We start from the raw sequence: 19,055 nt of genomic DNA, 5'->3' as shown, positions 1-19,055 counted from the left end.
TTACAACTATAATCAATTTACACCCTTATATCATACACATCTACAATCAACCCTTATGTCGTATAAAACACATACCTGTATTCAATTAATGTCGTATAATTCACTTAAAATAAATTTCGTCAATTATGTCGTATAACACACCAACAATAAATTCACTCCCCTATCCTATCACAACAATATAACAACAAAAGCGTCCACGGAGAGCCTGGTGTCGGGCGTGAGTCGAACGCACTCCCTTCGCCGGCGAAGAGCGTCCCAGGAGCGGCCGCCAATCTCGCATATACCTGTCTCTATGAGAGGTAATGTGGGGGAAAACATAGTCTATATTGGGGAGCAAAGCTAATTGACAAAGATGTCGCCACTGTCGAGTAGGCCCGATTCCCCAGTTCTAATTGGTTGGTTCAGTCGCCATTTTTTCTGGTCACCTGGCACACTCGATAGTGCTGCCAAAGTTTCACTTGGTTTTCTTCCCCATTTTGTGAGGTTTTGAAAGAAAAAAAGAAAGAAAATTCATTTATTTTCCAATAAAAAACATGCAATAAAATTAAATGAGTATTTGAACAAAAAAATGGCAAAATGGAACAATCTCAGCATCTGCTGTAAGTTGTGGCCAACGTTTTGATAGCTTCAGAGCTGTTAGAAATAATTGAAAGCAAGAAAACGAATTTATTTGACAAATAACAAAAAACATCTATAAACAAAAACGTAACAACACAATTTAATTGGATAGAAAAGCAAGAAAAGAAAGAAAGATACATTTATTTAGATACGCTTGTAAACATGAGTCTTCTCTGTATAACAATAAAAGCGTCAACGGAGAGCCTGGTGTCGGGCGTGAGTCGAACGCACTCCCTTCGCCGGCGAAAGACCGTCCCAGGAGCGGCCGCCAATCTCGCATATACCTGTCTCTATGAGAGGTAATGCGGCCGAAACATAGTCTACAATGGGGAGCAAAGATAATTCTAGATGTCGCCACTGTCGAGTAGGCCCGATTCCTCAGTTCTTATTGGTCGCAAGAGCGCCCGCCCGCCTCGCACATAACCGTCGCTATGAGAGGTGATGCCGAGGATAGGATACAGCTGGCATTTCGGGAGGTTATCAGCCGTTTTGGAGGGTTATCAGAGCTGTTAGGATTCATTGGAAAGAAAGACACGCAAAAATTTGTCTGAACTAAAATGTAATGTAAACAAACGGAATTTAAACAAATATTGTAATTCGGAATAGCAGTCAGGGTCACTAACCACTACACCATCTCGTCGTCACTTTATTGGAGTACTTTCTGTTGGAATTAAGACGTTAGCTGGACTATCGACTCTAGACAAGTGGCTGGTAGCGGGCGGCTGGATAACGAAGGCCGAGGACAGAGTGTTGTGGCGATGCTTGGGAGAGGCCTATGTCCAGCAGTGGATGATTACGGGCTGAGGTAAAACTGGTACAAGAGGTAGCCGGTAGTGGTTGGCGGGCCCAAGACAGAGTGATGTGATGTGGCAATCCTTAGGAAAGGCCTATTCTAGCAGTGCCTTATTAAGCTAGTCATGATGACAGAATCAATATAATAAAGATTATTTAGAGAGAATAGATATATAATCGAATAGATAAACGCCAAGGGCAAACATTTGTGTGATGAGCACTTATGTTTGCTTTATGTCTGGTTGTCGTTTGTCTATTTAATATGTATTTATTTGTAGACATATCAGCTGTCCGGCACCCATATCACATGCTCTACCTAGCTTGGGGTCGGAAGGCCCTATGTGAGATATGCCCACATATTTATTTATATTTATTTCATTCCACAGACCGATCCCCAGCCCCCACGGCCGGCCGCTCAGTGTCGGCCCTGGACGCGGCGGCGGCGCAGCGCGCGCGCGCCCGCGCCATGTACTCGCACATGGGCCGCGCCAAGCTGCACTCCAACACTGCCAGCTTACGTGAGTAGTTACTGCTTCTTCTTCTTCTTCTTAGACGCGAAACACATAAGGCATAAGACGAAGGCGCGGCACAGGCATCTTCCCGCTTCAAAATGTTTCAATACGTCGTCATAGCGGTCGTGAGCTCTTCCCGTGTAACCGTATTTACTGTGGCATAGATAATAGCCATATATGCCGAAGAACCGATAACCGTTGCGGTAGACGAGATCTCGAGTGGAGACCAGCGTGGGACGCCCTTTAGCCCGCTGTACTGACGACGTTAGGCGGGTCGCCGGTAGTTGATGGATGAGGACTGAGTGTTGAGGCGCTCCGTGGGAGAGGCCTATGTCCAGTAGTGGATGATTCAGCCGGCCGCTCAGTCTCGGCCCTGGACGCGGCGGCGGCGCAGCGCGCGCGCGCCCGCGCCATGTACTCGCACATGGGCCGCGCCAAGCTGCACTCCAACACTGCCAGCTTACGTGAGTAGTTACTGTAGCATAGATAATAGTCATATCTGCTGAAATGCCTGTGGCACAGGCGGGGTGGGAAAGATGCAAATGTGTTTATAGTAAGTTCTTACAATTTAGGCGATTCTGATGGCACAATAAAGTCACAAAATCTCACGTTAGCACTGCTAAAACTAAAATAAGAATACCCATTGGGAAATTGTAATAAATTATTGATTTTGTAGAACTGTTGTAAATATAACTAACATTATAATCTGTGTTGAATGCTACATTGAAGAGGGCGAAGGCAGCCAAGAAGGTATCTAGAAGATGACAGAATAAATAGATGTTGTATTGTCCGATTACACTTTTATCATAGCAGCACTACCATTAAGTTATTTGTAATTATTCACATCCATTTATGTTGTAACATTAGTGGTCCATTTAATTTTGTGTGTTCGTTGTACCTTTCTTTGTCTTCTTTTACTTACATATTATTTTTACAATCACTATTAAGTCGCAAAAAAGAAAGAAAAAAATCTCATCTTACCAATGTTTTTGTCGAGGATCTTTTTTAAATAGTTTAGTCTGATCACCTTAGCACCCCTTTTCACCTTTCTAAAACCCTAATTTCACCATAACATGTAGAGCTCCTAACACCATATCACAATAACTACAACAAACTAATCAAACTATTCAATCTTTCCCCATAGCTCGAGCCAAGCGGTCACCGGTGGCCGGCGGCGGAGTGCCCCCCAGCCCAGAACATAATAGCGCTAGATCTAGGTCTAGACCGAGGGTGTCTCACTCGCAACGTAAGTGTTATAAATATGAATAACCTTCACACATCTAGATGTCTAAAATCTATTTGTACACATACATACATATAGGTTATCTCACGATGGTTTCCTCTACCGTGAGAAAACATTTATCTGATATTTATACATGTAAATATGAAATGAACACATCATCACAATATTCGGAGGAATGGAGGATTGGTTGAAAAGTATTGACTTCACTAGGTACGACGAGTGTGGAAGACAAAAGGGGAGGCCTTTGCCCAGCATTTGAAAAACAAGTAGGCTTAAAAAAGGCCTTTTATAAAATTTTGTTGTAACTCCAGACACAGTATAAATACCTTTTTTGTCCCACAGCGACATCCCGCTCCTCGTCCCCCATGGGTCGCAACAGCGGCGCGCTGTCGCTGGCGCCGCGCCGCCGCCCCTCCGGCATCCCGCGCTCGCTCGCCGGCTCCCGCGAGACCAGCCCCAACAGGTAACCACGTGGGGACATCTCACACACTCTGACCCCACAGCTGGCGCCGCGCCGCCGCCCCTCCGGCATCCCGCGCTCGCTCGCCGGCTCCCGGGAGACCAGCCCCAACAGGTAACACTCCATAATACATCACGACTGCCGTTGGGATGTGAGTAGAAAGCCTTAAGATCGCCTAAGGGACGCTAAATGACCTATGGGTTGCAAAATACGCTATAGGTCGCGAGAGCCTCGCCATAATACCTCATGACTGCCCTTGGATTGTGACTAAGAAGCCTAAAGATCGCCTATAGGTCGCAACGTCGCCAATGGGTCGCAACATCGGCGCAACTATTGCTAAAACAGCCAGAATCAACTGCAAGTCATCTTGGTATTGATCTTTAGTATAAAAATATTTTTAGATTATTAATTAATTATAATTATTGTCAACAGAACGAGCCGCTCAAACAGCGTAGTGGGTTCAACACTGCGGCGCCGCGAGTCCGTGGAGCGGTCGACACGGGCCCCCACCTCGTCGATACGGCTGCTGCAGCAGAGCAGGGACGCTGAGGGCAGTTTGAGGGTGTGTAGATGTTGATTTATGCCGTTTTTATGTTCAGAGAATCAGCTTCCCGAAAAGGGGTAAATTGTTATTGCTATTGTCGGATCAGCGTGATTGTAAAACCAGCATTATGTTTCCTTTTAGATTATGAAATTAGATTCTAGCTGAGGTCGGAAAAGATGGCCTTGAAATTTATTTTTCCGCCAAGTCTTTCCGAATTGTTTTACATTCTTTAGCACATATATATGTGTGAACCCACCAACCTTCAATGGTGGTCCATTGAGGGTTGGTGGTGCGAGATAAGCACAATGGTTCCATTCGAGAGAGCCAGTTGCAGGCACGAACACCCCCACAAAGAATAGAATATACGCACGAACAATTAAAAAGTTACAGTGACATATGGAACGGCAATGGCAGGTGGAACCATTTCATTGCTAGCGAGTCTATTATAATGTCCTATGTTTGAAACGGATTTAGTATTAACTTTTGTAATTATATTTCAGAGCCCCGAAGACCACTCTCTGCTGGACAGCTCCCGCATCCGGGACGACGACTCTGAAGCTTCGAGCGTTTGTTCAGAACGAAGCATAGATTCTTATAGACGGCACGATGTAAGTGTGTTGTTTGTAATTATAGATTTTGTTAATTAACACCACTGCACTGTCTATTGGTTAGTGGCTGTATCCGTGATGATGACTCAGAATTGTCGAGCGTGTGTTCAGGACGCTGCATCAACTCGTATAGACGACACGATGTGAGTGTCATGTTTGTAATATTAGATTTTGCTAAGAAGACTGCTGGATTGTAACCGCGTTCGGGACAATGATTGGGAAGCTTTGAGCGTCTGTGTGTGAAGCATCGACTCGTATAGACGGCACGATGTCAGTGTTATGTTTGTAATTATAGATTTTGTTAAGAGTCTGTTACTGTTTATTGGAAAGTTGTGGAATCAGGGACGATGACTCAGAAGTGTCGAGCGTGTGCTCCGAACGCAGCATCGACTCGTATAGACGGCACGATGTGAGTGTCATGTTTGTTATTATAGATTTTGTTAATTAACACCACTGCACTGTCTATTGGTTAGTGTCTGTATCCGTGACGATGACTCAGAAGTGTCGAGTAGAACGAAGCATAGACTCGTATAGACGGCACGATGTGAGTGTAATGTTTGTTACTATAGATTTTGTAGAGAATGGCTATTGGAAAGTTGTCGCATCCGTGAATATGATTAAGAGGCGTCGCGCGTGTGTGTGATGTTTGTAATAATGATTATGTGACTGTGATGTTTGTAATGTTAAATTTTGACTATTTTAGAAAGTATAAAGTACGCTTATTTAATATTATCATAGACATTACTACTCTTCCAAAATCCTGTAAAATTATTAAACAATACCCCGTCACCACTAAACCCCCGCCTACCCTTCCAGAGCGTGTCCTGGTCGGGCTCCATGTCCCGCCTCGGCTGGGAGGCGCCGCCGCCGGACGACATCATTGCGCTGTGCGCCTGCACGCACTGGACCGAGCGCAAGGACGGACTTACGCACCTGGTGAGTTGACTGGGAGACGTAGCACATGTAGTAGCTAAGCACAGAAGGCTATGAGAGAGACTAGGAGTTGACTGGGAAACTTAGCATCTTATATGACTATCATAGTTACTAAGTACAGAGGGCAGCCGATAGATGGCGGTGTACTGTAATGCGCGGAATTTGTATGGGATGTGGTCAGTTAGTATGAGATCCTACATCGCGGTATTAAAAGAACATAGAACCGGCTATATATATATATATGTCGCAGTAAGATAGTAATAGCCGGGATATAATTATATCCCTAGGGATATGATTATATACCGGAACATAGTTATAAGAAAGCCATTCATTACTATCTTACTAGGGATATAGTTATAAAACGGACCAAGTTTAGTGATATACTTATATCACTAGATTCAGTTTAGTGAAATAGACATTTGAGTGTGCGGCGCAGGCGAGGGAGGGGTTCGTTGTGTTTACGCGCTCCGCAGGCAGTCCGTCAAAATTGTCGCGCTTTGGTGGCCAAGGTTATTTAAAATGTTCCTGTAAAAAAACGAATATACAGTGTTCTACCAACAGATGTGCCTGTAAGAAGCATGCTGTTTTATGTAATTCTAGATGTAACTATTCGTCTACTTGTCCGAACAAGAATTAAAAAATAAGTACTTCTAATAAAACCAAGGTCTCAACTTAGTTGATAATTGATAAGAGATAAAGATATTATGTCAAAACTGTTGATTAGCTTTAAAAGAATTTTAATATTTTTTTTGTTTTAATTTTATTGTTGATCCTTAAATTCCAGAATATATGATTGTTTTAATTATAATTTAAATTATTTTAATACGTGTTAATGCCAAAGAGTAATTAACTACAGGAAAAACAAAGTTGATTTTTTAATAAAGATAAAACCAATATACTATCGTTTTATTTAATTCTATATGGCAGATTTCCTATTAAGTACTTGATTAAGATTAGTGAAATATCACTAAGTTTAATCAAGTTCTTAATAGGTATATTTATAACACTGAACTTAATCTAGTAATACCTACACACACTCCGCACACTCAAATGTCTATTTCACTAAACTGAATCTAGTGATATAACTATATCACTGAACTTGGTCCGTTTTATAACTATATCCCTAGTAAGATAGTAATGAATGGCTTTCTTATAACTATGTTCCGGTATATAATCATATCCCTAGGGATATAATTATATCCCGGCTATTACTATCTTACTGCGACATATATATACCCACCAACGTTGTCTGTTAAGTCTTCCAGTCAACTCACTACCTGGTGAGTTGACTGGAAGGCTTATCGCCACAGACCTGTATTTGAGTAGACAACGCAAGTGCATGTATGTACTTCGCGTGTAAAAAGGGAGTGAAATTATCTTCCTTTAGCGCAGTGTCATTAGGGACGTTCCTAAACTAAATCGTTCAAGTGACGTGACTGACGTGACAGTAGGTATAAAAATAATGGCACGCTTGGTTTCTATACAAGGAATGAGAAAAGCGTTGTCTATTCAAATACAGTAGAGCGATCCGGAAAAAACGCAGCACATTCTATTCGATAGTCTATTCGAAAGTGCTGTCAACCTGTCAACAACAAAATGGCGGTGTATAGATTTCATTGACAAAGGAATAAAGAGAGGACCTGGCATAAAAATCGGTACTTAAAAATATATCGTCGTCTCTTTTTAACTTATTGGTGTTATCCTACGTAAAAAAGGACAATAGTAGTTTTGTCTTTGCCTAAAATTACAACATTGCGACCGGTCGCCATGTTGATTGACATCCAAACACAAGGTACTTCAGCTGTCAAACAATTGACAACATTTCAAAATTTTATACAGTTGAAATTCGAAAACCATTTAGAGATATGGCTCTAATATTCACAAAAAAAAATGTTTCCGATTTTTCTATTGATTTATTTCAGAGAAAAACATAAAAATCTAAATTATCATTCGTGACATCACGATGTGGCATAATAATTAAACGCGCTTTTACTTCTAAAACATGAACAACAAAAAAACATGTTATGTCACTTTGACAATGACAATGACAAACATCACTCAAATGTCTGTCACTTTTATGTGTCCTTGTCAATGACGGAAGTTCGTGATTGGTTATTGCCATAAAATAAAGTTGAAGTTGAAGTTGATTGGTCCTTGTTCACGTCAAGCTAATGTCATCCAACTTTTTTTTTTTTTTTTTTTTTTTTAATAAATGATTATCACTCCACAGACTTTATGTCCGTGCCTTTTGAGGAGTGGTAATTTTTATGAGATAGTTTTTAATTCTTTTATCTACTTTCTACTCGGTAAGGAAGTTTAGTTTATATATATTATCTTTTATATATATTTATTTTGTCTTTAGTTTATATATTCTTTCTTTTATATATATATTGTTCTTTTTCTCTTTTCTTGACTGGCATAACTTGTGTCATATTAACGAATATTGTAAAAACATTTTAGAAAATTATTTACAATGGGTCCGAACTTAGATCAGCAAAATGTTGTGCTGTATTACATTTCACCAAAAGTATGTTATTAACTAACCATTCCTTATTCCTTAGGCCAACTACCTGAACAGCGGTCGTCTATTAACGGAGGATCAGCTGAGGCGTCTGACGGAGCTGTTGAATAAGATGTTTGTGGACGCGCATACTAAGGTACCTAATTATAAATACCTATAGTCTGTTTTTAATCTCAGAAACTAAATTGACAGATTCTGAACGGTTCATCAACAGTCGATTGTCCCGCCAATAGAACGAAACGTCACTTAATCGCAGGACAATCGACTGTTGATGAATGATGAAACGTTCTGAATTTGTCAATATTGATATAATGACAGTTTGTACTATTCCATACATTTTATAAAGCTATTCAATAAGTTTCATCTTAAAAAATCCGCCTCTTAGATTGTTTTTTAAAGTATGCCAGAAATCCTTTTTTTAATTTTGTTTACATGTGAATTCTTTTTGACCTAACGGTCGTAGCAGTGTGTAAGAAAGAGTTTCCTATGTTCTAATTTTCTCTCTCTCTCTCTCCAGGTGTTCTCCCTGCTCCTGGACGCGGTCTGCGAGCTGCTGCTGGTGCACTGGCAGCAATTGAAGGACTGGCTCTACCAGCTCATGTTCAGGTACGGTCGGCAAAAGAGATAAATTTCCCAAGGTATGGACAGCAAGAGATATGTGGTAGCCACCCCAGGAGAAGACAGTTCGATTTTGTGGTCTATTGACTGGTGATATGTGATATGTATAATACTTAGCCCTGAATTCTGGACAGCTGGGCTGATTCCATTTTTTTTTGTTTTGGTTATTGCTAGAACAAGGTTTTTACTAAACAAAACTCAGGGGATCCCACAAGAAACAAGGTCTACATAAATAAATCGAAGCAAAGCTCGTGGTATAAAATATTGTACGAATATTATAAACTGTAAAGTTTACAAGTTTAGTATAGATGTATTGAAAGGATTTTTATGAATTTCAATAATGCAGGAAGCTGACACCGTCTACTAACATATAGACTACTTTTGATCCCGATATTCCCACGGGAAGAATTTATTTTTATTTCGCACTTCGCGGGTGAAAGGTGGTCATCGAATACTAACAGATGCTATGTTTATCCTCAGGTTGCTGATGAAGCTAGGCACCGACATCCTGGGCTCAGTTCAGAGCAAGATCATGAAGACTTTAGACGTCATACACGAGTGCTTCCCCGCTGAGCTACAGCTGCACAATATATTCAGGTGCGTGGCTAACTACAACCATCATCCCGTATCCAAATCCCAATCCAATTACCCCAGTACCTACCGAACAAGTTCACATACTTTGTTTCTCACGGTCGGGTTTCTTCATCGGCACGGTTTTCTTGCGATTTATTTATTTATCGCTTTATTGCACACATTACATACATAGGTAAATATTACAGAGTTAGACATTAAAAAGCACAGTAAATGTTTTCAGTGTAGAATATAGGTTCCTAAATAGAAACCGAAATTCGAAATCTTTATATCGTATAAAGTAGCCGAACTTCGTTTACACATTGGTGTATTTATGGCAAATCTCGATATATTGACGTTGATCTACGTCTGATTTATCCCATGTAGCGGCAACTGATAGTTATACGGGCACAAAAGAAGTGTACATTCATGTTCATAGCTATCACTGTCCTGTCCATGTGTTTACTTCTCGTTTGTTTCTTGAATTATAGCAGTTCTAAAGTACATTCTACCCTCTAACCCACAGGTTCCTAGCTGACGGCGCGACCGCCCCCACTGCTAAGACGAAGGTGGCTGCGTTAAGGTTTCTGGCAGACTTGGCGCACGACTACTGCGCTCCCAATAGTCTGGCGACAGCTTTACATGGTATGTTATTGAATTATGATGTGTTGCCTTACCACCACCGTATATTCAAAGCAAACAACAATCCTAAAGCAGCATTGTTTATCTGTCGAGCAGGCGGTAAAAGTAGTAGTTAATAAGGGCTACAGAATATGATAGAGATATTTGTCGTCTCAGAGGCGTCAACAGCTCTATAGTGGTGATTTTTTTTTTATAAATCATTTATTTATCCCAATTACATATTTTTACTTAATTCTATCTAGCCACTATCGGAAACCACTAGGTTTATCTGTAGCAGCGAGTGTTACTGGCAGAAAGTTACTAATTACTTAACTAATTTAAACGAAACAGAGTTACATTACACTTGTCCAAAATTAATAATGCACATGCAGATCTTCACACCCGAATCATTAAATCGTAAGAGCCTTAAAAAAACACTTGCATTTTGCACCTTGTTCGAAAGAAATAGGAGTCAATATCATGTGTCACATAATCGAAAACAACCGAAGTGTCAAAGATTTCTATGCGCATTATCAATTTTGGAGCACTGTACCTACTTAAGTATCTAACAATTAATTTATATATTACAGTTCCTAGATGTCTTATTTTTAACAAGAAAATCTTTTATCTTACCTTTATACTTATGAATATTGCTATTTATATATAGATTCTGAAGGTCGTTAGGAAGTTCGTTTACAATATCCGGCAAAAAATACATCCATATCCTAGTTCCATAAGTGTTATTATATCTAGGCAATGTATACATGGGCATATAACTTAGCTTACGTAGTCTAGTAGGACGTTCCTTTTTTTTCAGGAATGTTTTATTACAGTCTTCCTCGATAAGCGTTTGTAATTTAAGTTTGTCGTATATATCTAAGACTTTACAATAATGGAATAGGTTAATTTTGTTTTTCTTATATTCTAACATGATTTTATTAGGAACAATTACTTTTAATATACTTTTTTGGAGCTTATAAATCTTTTCTAAGTGTGTTTTGTATGTTTTTCCGTAGCTACTTAAACCATACCCTATTATTGAATCAGCCATCGCCATATAGATAAGTCTCAATATGTTAAATGGAACTTTATATTTGAGAATAGCCATTTTACCTAACAGTGCTCTGAGCTTGGTACAGACGTGGTTTACCTGCGGCTCCCAGTTAAAACGCTGGTCTATTATCAATCCTAGGTACTTATGTTGTTGTACCACCTCTAATGAAATGCAATTACAATTAGTATTTTTTGTGTGGAAGCATTGGTGCTCGTGTGCTATGATACTAGGTTGTATGTCATAGGTGTTGTGCGATGAACGTATATGTACCACCTTTGTTTTGCTTGCATTGATAACAAGCCCCGCGTCGTGAGCCCATTTGCATAATAGGTCATAGTTTTTTTGCATGGACCGCTCCGCTATTTTTAGGTCTTTGTGGGCGATGACCAAGCATGTATCGTCCGCAAATTGGTAGACAGAGCCTTCGGTAATTATGTTACACATGTCATTGACATAAAATAAATATTCTAATGGAGCTAATATGGATCCCTGCGCAGTTCCTACAGTGGTAGGTATCATATTACTGAGCTGCTCTGATATTTTTACCGTCGTGAAGCGACCGCAGTGATAATTTTTTATCCATTTTAGAAATGGCCCCTGTATACCGTTTTGTTCTAATTTATTGTATAAGGTTTCGTATTCTATGGTATCGAAGGCCTTACTAAAATCGATAAAAGTGGTTAAAACATGTTTTTTGTTATTTAAGTGTTCGTTAACTTCGTTGGTAAATTTTGCTAATAATTGAGTTGTACTTTTATTTTTTTGAAAGCCGTGTTGGTTATTATTTATTATATTGTTTTTTCTAATATAGTTATTTATTTGTGTACCAAAGTATTTTTCAATAATCTTATCTATACTGGACAAGATAGTGATAGGTCTATAATTATTAGTGTCGGTTTTTATTCCGTTTTTGAATATTGGTCTTATGATGCCGATTTTTATTTTGTCCGGGTATATAGATGTTTCTATACACTGGTTAATCAGGTGAGTAATAGTGGGAACCAGCTCATTAGATATGCTTTGTATATCGCATACTCTGATACCATCTATGCCGGGACTTTTTTTTGTATTTAAGTGTTTAATTATTCTTTCCGTGATCTCATTACTAGCATTGTATATTTTTATGCATCTATCTGTGATATTTGTGTGATTGTTGTTATCTAACAGTGGTATTTTACAGTTTAGGCAGATTTTTTTAACATTATTACTGAATTCCTTAGCAAACATATTAGTTAAGTTAGTGACATTCGTTTGGAATGCCTTACATATTATGTCATCAACTGAATAAGAAATTTTACCACATAATCTGTTTATTATTTGCCAGATTTGTTTGGTATTTTTAAAGTTATTGCTTATTTCCTGTCGTGTAAAGTTATTTTTAATTAAATTAGTGTATGCTATGGTTTTATTCCTGTAATTATTATATATTAATCTATTTTTTGCGTCGCTTTGATCCTTTTTCCATATTTTATAAAGTTCATCTCTTTTTTTACACATATATATTAGTTTTTTATCGATCCACATACATTTTTTTCGTTTACTATCATAATTAAGCTTGACACTGTACTTACATTTCTCATAAGCTAAAGTAAATTTATCAATAATAAAGTTAAGTATGTCGTTGGGGTTTTTCATTTCCAGAGTTGAACTCCAATCGATATTTTTAAGTTCAAGTTTAAGTTTTTGATGATTAAGTTTAGTTACCGTCTTATTCACTGTAGGTGACGGGGTAAAAAGCGTATTGTCTTTTATCAGGCAACCGGTTATACAATGATCAGCTGGGGCGATGTTGATAACGGCTGTGTGCACGTCGCAGTTACCTACGCTACGCATAAAAATATGGTCAATACAAGATTTCGTTATAATATCACCCTTTTTTTCTATCCGTGTGTATTGAGTGATACCGCATTCCATACCTAATTCACTTAACTTGTTTAAATACTGATTTCGTAGTATATTAATTTTTTTTAAATCGATGTTCATGTCTCCTATAATCATCAAATTATTATTATGCGCATATTTTCTATTCAAAATAGTTAGTTCATCAATAAAACGCGGTATACTTTTCTCCGGTGGTCTATACACGGCACAGATTCCGAGTTTGTAGTTATAAAGTGTTTTTATTTCGCCTGTTATACACTCAAAGTTATATGTACATGAGTTAGACCTGTTAAATTCTAGACTATTATGTATGTATAGAATAATACCACCGCCTTTTCGATGATTCCTAAGTTCTGTATACATATTGTAATTTTCTAACTGATATAGTTGTTTACAATTATCATTTATATTCGCTTCCGTAATCACAATTAAATGGACTGTTTTTTTACAGTTAAGTATGGTGTATTCTAGGTGGTCAAAGTTCTTTAACATGGATCTTATATTTACATGCAGCGTTAGTAAACAATGCTTATTAATTGATTGTGATGCTACAAATTCATTCCAAGTATCAAAGTTTTTTTCTATTATAAAAGACTCATTATCCATTTATAATTATAGAGGTTAGCAGTTATACAATATTACATACCTACACAAGCATTAAAGAGCGATGTAAGTACCTTGTTTAAGACCGGTCCTGTGTTTCGGTGACTGCTCTCTCGATGTCGCTTTGGGACCTAATAACGAAGTATTTTTCATTTTCGTTCTTACGCGCCATTATATTCCCGTGCTTTATCCATACGAACTTGAAGCGGTGTTTTTCCTTCAATTCCATCTTGGTTTTCCAGAGTAAGAATGCAGTTGAAGGTGTGAGTTCCTCTCGTATGTAGATTCTGTTGTCCCCGTCTATGCCTAGGTCCCTGCTGTGTATGGGGGTGTCCCTCGCGCTGTTGACCCACTGGTTGCGGCAGCCATCACGCAGGATGACTGTGACGGCGGAGTGCTCGCGTCTATTGTTGTTTGTTTGGCGTGATTTCTTCCTGAATACTTTTTGTATATCAGCTGGTTTTTGTTGCAACTTGGAACATATAGTATTTAATATATTTGTTAGGTTCTCATCTTTTTCTTCTTTAATTCCGCATATTTCAATATTGTTGTTAATCTGTGATTGTTCCAACATATTAATCCGCTGCTCCATCATATTATTTCGCAGGGTAATAGTGTTCAAGTTGTTTTTGAGTTCCTGTTGTTGTTTTTCCATATTTTTGCGCTCCTGTTCATATATGTTTATCTTCTCCTCATACTCGTCTATTTTGTCTGAGAAAAAAGATAATGCTTGTTGCATTTCCATACGTATGGCTTCGCGTACCTCTCTCCTTATCTGTGATAGCATATGTTGGGTGATGTCACTGTTGGTTGGTTGTTGTTGCTCCGAGTCGGTGGCCTCTTCATCGTCCGCGTCCGGCATGATGCATGACAACCGCTTGGGGCGGGCGCTTCCGTTGCAGGGACGGCACTTCCAGTCCACGGAGTCAGTTGAGTTTAGTGCACTCAGCTGATCGGCAGTGATGGATGCACACTGTGCATGGATCCATTTGGAGCATTTACTACACTGCAATCCAGGGCTTTTTTTGGTCACCAGTTTATTACACTTGGCACATTTTGCCATCGTAGAAAAGCGGGTAGTTGTAATTTACGTTAGAATAATTCGTGCGTGTGCTCGTCCACTCTGTTTCGCACCGAGCGAACGACTGATTGCAGACATATATGACTAGATTCACTAGATGTTATAAATGAGAACCGAGCGTGCCGAAATTTGTATAGGAATTATTATTTTTGACACTGAGCAATGACAGATGAGCGGAACTAAATGTATGAACCTAAAGTTGATAATATATTATGTCAGTGGTCGTTATAAATAGCTCACCTTCTATCCCCCAGGCGGCGCCACCGGCGTGGCTGGACGAGCCATAGTTCGGGTAGTCCACCTCGCCAGCGACCCACGAGGCGGCGACGTGCGTCCCACCGCCCGACGCGCCCTTGCTGCGTTATATGACTGCAATCCGCCGCCTGTAAGTATAGTGGGACTTCTGGCTCGCTGTATCAATAGCCAGGCTGTCCCACCACCAGAGCGGAGAAAGCTAGCGAGGTAAAAACGACCAATTAAATTACATCAAAACACCGTTCATGCTATTTCATTGGTCGATTTTTATCATGCACACCGCTCCGCTAGCCCGCTCCGCTCTGATGGACAGGCCTTAACGTCAGGGCTTCAAGAATGCAGAGAGGGTAAGTGACGGCGTTAGTATATCGACTATATGGCTACTAAAGGTAGCTGTAGGCTCTTAGAATTTTGCGTAGCTACTAAAATGCACTTCTAACATAATATTTCTTCCTCACAGTTCACGGCGCTGATGAACGAGCTGCCGGCGGACACTCAAGCCGTGGTCAACAGCATCGTGCAGCAACACGTACGCAGGACCTCCAGCAGTGAGTAGTGATTTGAACTGAGATGGAGGTTTATAGGAAGGGTCCAGCCGAACAAACATAGCGCATAGTTTGCGGTGGACACACATGTATGAAAAACTGGCTCGACTATGCGAAATAACTTAGTTTAGCCGGCAGTGGACGTTCGGCTATATTATATACAGGCTTCAAAGAGTCACCAAAATAAGTGATCTCAGACTACGAATAAATAGTCGTCATAAGACGCAGAGGCCCATGAAGATGGTAGCTCTATGGATATACCCAATGCCATCACAATACAGGAAGGGTTAGATTTAAGTCAAATGACTTGTTTAAAGAGGAAACCTTAAAAACACCTACACACAGCCCGTATATTTGCAACTCTTCTATGACTAATATTTTTTTATTAGTGTACTAACAAACCCGAATACACTGACCCCCGAATTCATTGAGTTATTTGTCACTTTAAAAGTTCTGGAACAGTTTAAGAGTTGTTTCTAAGTCATTTGTAAACCTCCTCTAAACTTACCATACGATCTATGAATTTCGCTGCTAATATCTATCCATTACTAATAACAACCCTCGCACCCTACAGGCAGCGACAGCCCAATCCGCCACGCGCCGGCGGCGTCCAACTCGGCGTGCCCTGAAGACGTGCACTCCAGAATACGCAGGACCACCACCGAGATACACACGTACACCGCGCAACATGCCAACGGTAAGTAGAGAGGGAAGATATAAAGAAAATATATGTGTTTTATACAGCACAAAATAATACACCCACGATAGGTAGCGATTGAAGTTATGGCGGACCGCTACAGAGATTAATACATACACAAAGCAACATGCTAACGGTAAGTAGAGAAAGTCTGTCTCAAAGACAATACACTGTATACGATATGATTTTGATGTGCTGAGAGATACGTAGGACCACTTCAACGATACACATCTACACCGCGCAACATGCTAACGGTAAGCAACATGTCAACTCAGTCTGTCCCGAAGACGTGCACTCCAGAATACGCAGGAGGACCACCACCGAGATACACACCTACACCGCCCAACATGCTAACGGTAAGCACTTATCTCTCTCTCTCTCTCTCTCAGCCTTCTGTAGTCCACTGTTGGACATAGGCCTCTCCTAACGATCGCCACCCCAAACGGTCACCCGCCATCTGCATCCAGCGGCTTCCCGCTACCTTCCGCAGATCATCAGACCAACGGGTTGGGGGGCGACCGACACGCCGTTTGCCGACACGGGGTCTCCACTCCAGAACCTTTCTACTCCAGCGGTCGTCGGCTCTGCGGGCTACGTGGCCAGCCCATTGCCACTTCAGCGTGCTAATCCTTTTGGCTATGTCGGTAACTTTAGTTCTCCTGCGGATTTCTTCATTACGAATCCTATCTCGCAGGGACACGCCTTACATAGCCCTTTCCATAGCACGTTGAGCAACTCTGAGCTTGTGGATAAGCCCTTTGGTGAAGCACCACGTCTCGGCTCCGTAAGTCATCACTGGCAACACGCACTGATTGAAAACGTTTGTTTTCAGACACTGAGGTATGTTTTCAGTGAAGATGTGTCGTAATTTCCCGAACGCTGCCCATCCGAGTTGGATTCTACGAGCTACCTCTTTATCGAAGTTGGATTTACCTAATCGGATCACTTGTCCTAGGTAGGGATACTGATCGACAACTTCGATGGTGACACCTCCTACAGTTACGGGCGATGATGAAACATGTTCGTTCGACATGACCTTTGTCTTGTCCATGTTCATTTTCAGCCCAACTTGTTTAGAGGCATCATTGAGGTCTGTGAGCATTTCGCCTAACTCCTCCAGCGTTCCCGCCATAATAACTATGTCATCAGCAAATCGTAGATGAGAGATATATTCGCCATTGACGTTAATGCCCAGTCTTTTCCACTCTACAAGCTTAAAAACATCTTCCAGTGCACAGGTGAACAGTTTCGGAGAAATAACATCTCCCTGTCTCACGCCCCTTTGCAACTGGATCGGTTTTGTGCTATGTTCGTGTAATCGAACTGACATTGTGGCAGCATTGTACATACATCTCAACACCTCGATACAGCGATAGGGGGCTTGTCGCTCACGTCCGTAGGTACAAACCCTAGTTACCCTACACGTGTCCCCTGGGTGGTGCTAACGAGTGACAACGCCGAATGTCGGGCGGCGGTAAATCGACCCGACCTCCTCTCCTAGCAGAGGCGGCGATCTCCCGCCGTAAAAAAGGAGAATCACCAACACGCCTGCCAAGCGCGGTGATTATGGCAAATAAACCTCCTGATGGAAAAAACAAAGCCCCGGCCCCCAGTCCCCGGCAGCCCCGCTATCCCGGACTCCGGTAGCGGTCACGGTAACGGCGGGGCAGGGGGTGCGAAGAATCTCCGGCAGAGAGTCGGCTACCAGCCCAACCGACCCTTGCACCTGGCAACATATAACGCACGGACACTGAGGGAAGACGTGAAGATAGAGGAGCTGGAAGAGGAAATCAGCAAGCTAAAATGGGACATTATAGGGTTATCCGAAGTCCGACGAGAGGGAGAGGATACGGAAATTCTCCAGTCCGGAAACTTGCTGTACCACCGGGAGGGCGACCAACTGTCCCAAGGGGGTGTCGGGTTCATCGTCAACAAGTCCCTCGTCAACAACATCGTTGAAATCGGAAGTGTGTCGGCACGGGTTGCGTACCTCATCCTGAGAATATCTAAACGATACTCAATGAAGGTCATACAGGTTTACGCACCCACATCTAAGCACACCGATGATGAGGTCGAACTTGCGTATGAAGACGTATCGTCTGCCCTGCGTAAGCTCACTACTCATTTCACGGTGGTGATGGGAGACTTTAACGCGAAACTCGGAAAACAAGAAGGCGGCGAGACGAAAGTGGGGTCACATGGATTTGGAGTCCGGAACCATCGTGGGCAAATGCTGGCTGACTTCTTGGAGAAGGAGGGCCTCTATATGATGAACTCCTTCTACAAGAAGAAGCCACAAAGGAAGTGGACGTGGATTAGCCCCGATGGGAAGACTAAAAACGAGATCGACTTCATATTGACGGATAAGAAGCACATATTCAATGATGTCTCAGTGATCAGTAGGGTTAAGACCGGCAGCGATCACCGACTCGTAAGAGGCACTTTGAATATAAACTGCAAAATAGAACGCTCCCGTCTAATGAAGTCCACGCTCCGCCCTACTCCTGCTCAAATCCAGGATCCCGAAAGCTTTCAGTCTGAGCTTTGCGACCGCCTGATATGTTTAGAGAATTGCGTTACAGTTGACGATTTAAATAATAGGTTTGTGGAAACTGTCCGAGAGGTAGGATCGAAATATTTTTCGTCCCGAACCAACCGAGGACCTCAAAAACTCTCAGATGGGACTCTGAGTCTCATAAGAGAACGGAGAGAAATGAGGTTGCAGTCTTCAGTTGATATGGTCGAATACAGACGTCTAAACAGACAGATCGCCAAAGCAAGACGTTGCGATATGAGACGCTACAATTGCAAGCGCATTCAAGACGCAATAGAGCAAAACAAGGGCTCCAAAGTCTTTGCTAGAGATCGACCTGTTCGGCAGACTCTGTTGACCCAACTG

At 41.2% G+C, this 19,055-nt stretch overlaps 1 protein-coding gene across 1 annotated transcript in view; it reads left to right on the top strand.

Moving 5' to 3' along the window:
• LOC105383039 (CLIP-associating protein) overlaps positions 1-19,055 on the top strand; it is a 50,360-nt gene that overhangs the window by 19,720 nt on the left and 11,585 nt on the right. Inside the window, exons 17-29 of the mRNA XM_048624016.1 lie at positions 1,797-1,928; positions 3,067-3,168; positions 3,508-3,628; positions 4,058-4,187; positions 4,670-4,777; positions 5,594-5,713; positions 8,272-8,367; positions 8,749-8,837; positions 9,330-9,446; positions 9,946-10,064; positions 14,914-15,044; positions 15,375-15,462; positions 16,034-16,156. Of these exons, the coding sequence (XP_048479973.1) occupies positions 1,797-1,928; positions 3,067-3,168; positions 3,508-3,628; positions 4,058-4,187; positions 4,670-4,777; positions 5,594-5,713; positions 8,272-8,367; positions 8,749-8,837; positions 9,330-9,446; positions 9,946-10,064; positions 14,914-15,044; positions 15,375-15,462; positions 16,034-16,156 (1,476 nt within the window). The remainder of the gene's footprint in view (positions 1-1,796; positions 1,929-3,066; positions 3,169-3,507; positions 3,629-4,057; positions 4,188-4,669; positions 4,778-5,593; positions 5,714-8,271; positions 8,368-8,748; positions 8,838-9,329; positions 9,447-9,945; positions 10,065-14,913; positions 15,045-15,374; positions 15,463-16,033; positions 16,157-19,055) is intronic.

Source organism: Plutella xylostella, chromosome 2 (assembly GCF_932276165.1).
Source record: "Plutella xylostella chromosome 2, ilPluXylo3.1, whole genome shotgun sequence".
In the NCBI taxonomy this organism is placed as follows: Eukaryota; Metazoa; Arthropoda; class Insecta; order Lepidoptera; family Plutellidae; genus Plutella; species Plutella xylostella.
The sequence above is the reverse complement of the archived record's forward strand: the minus strand, read 5'-3'. Positions and strand labels throughout refer to the sequence as shown.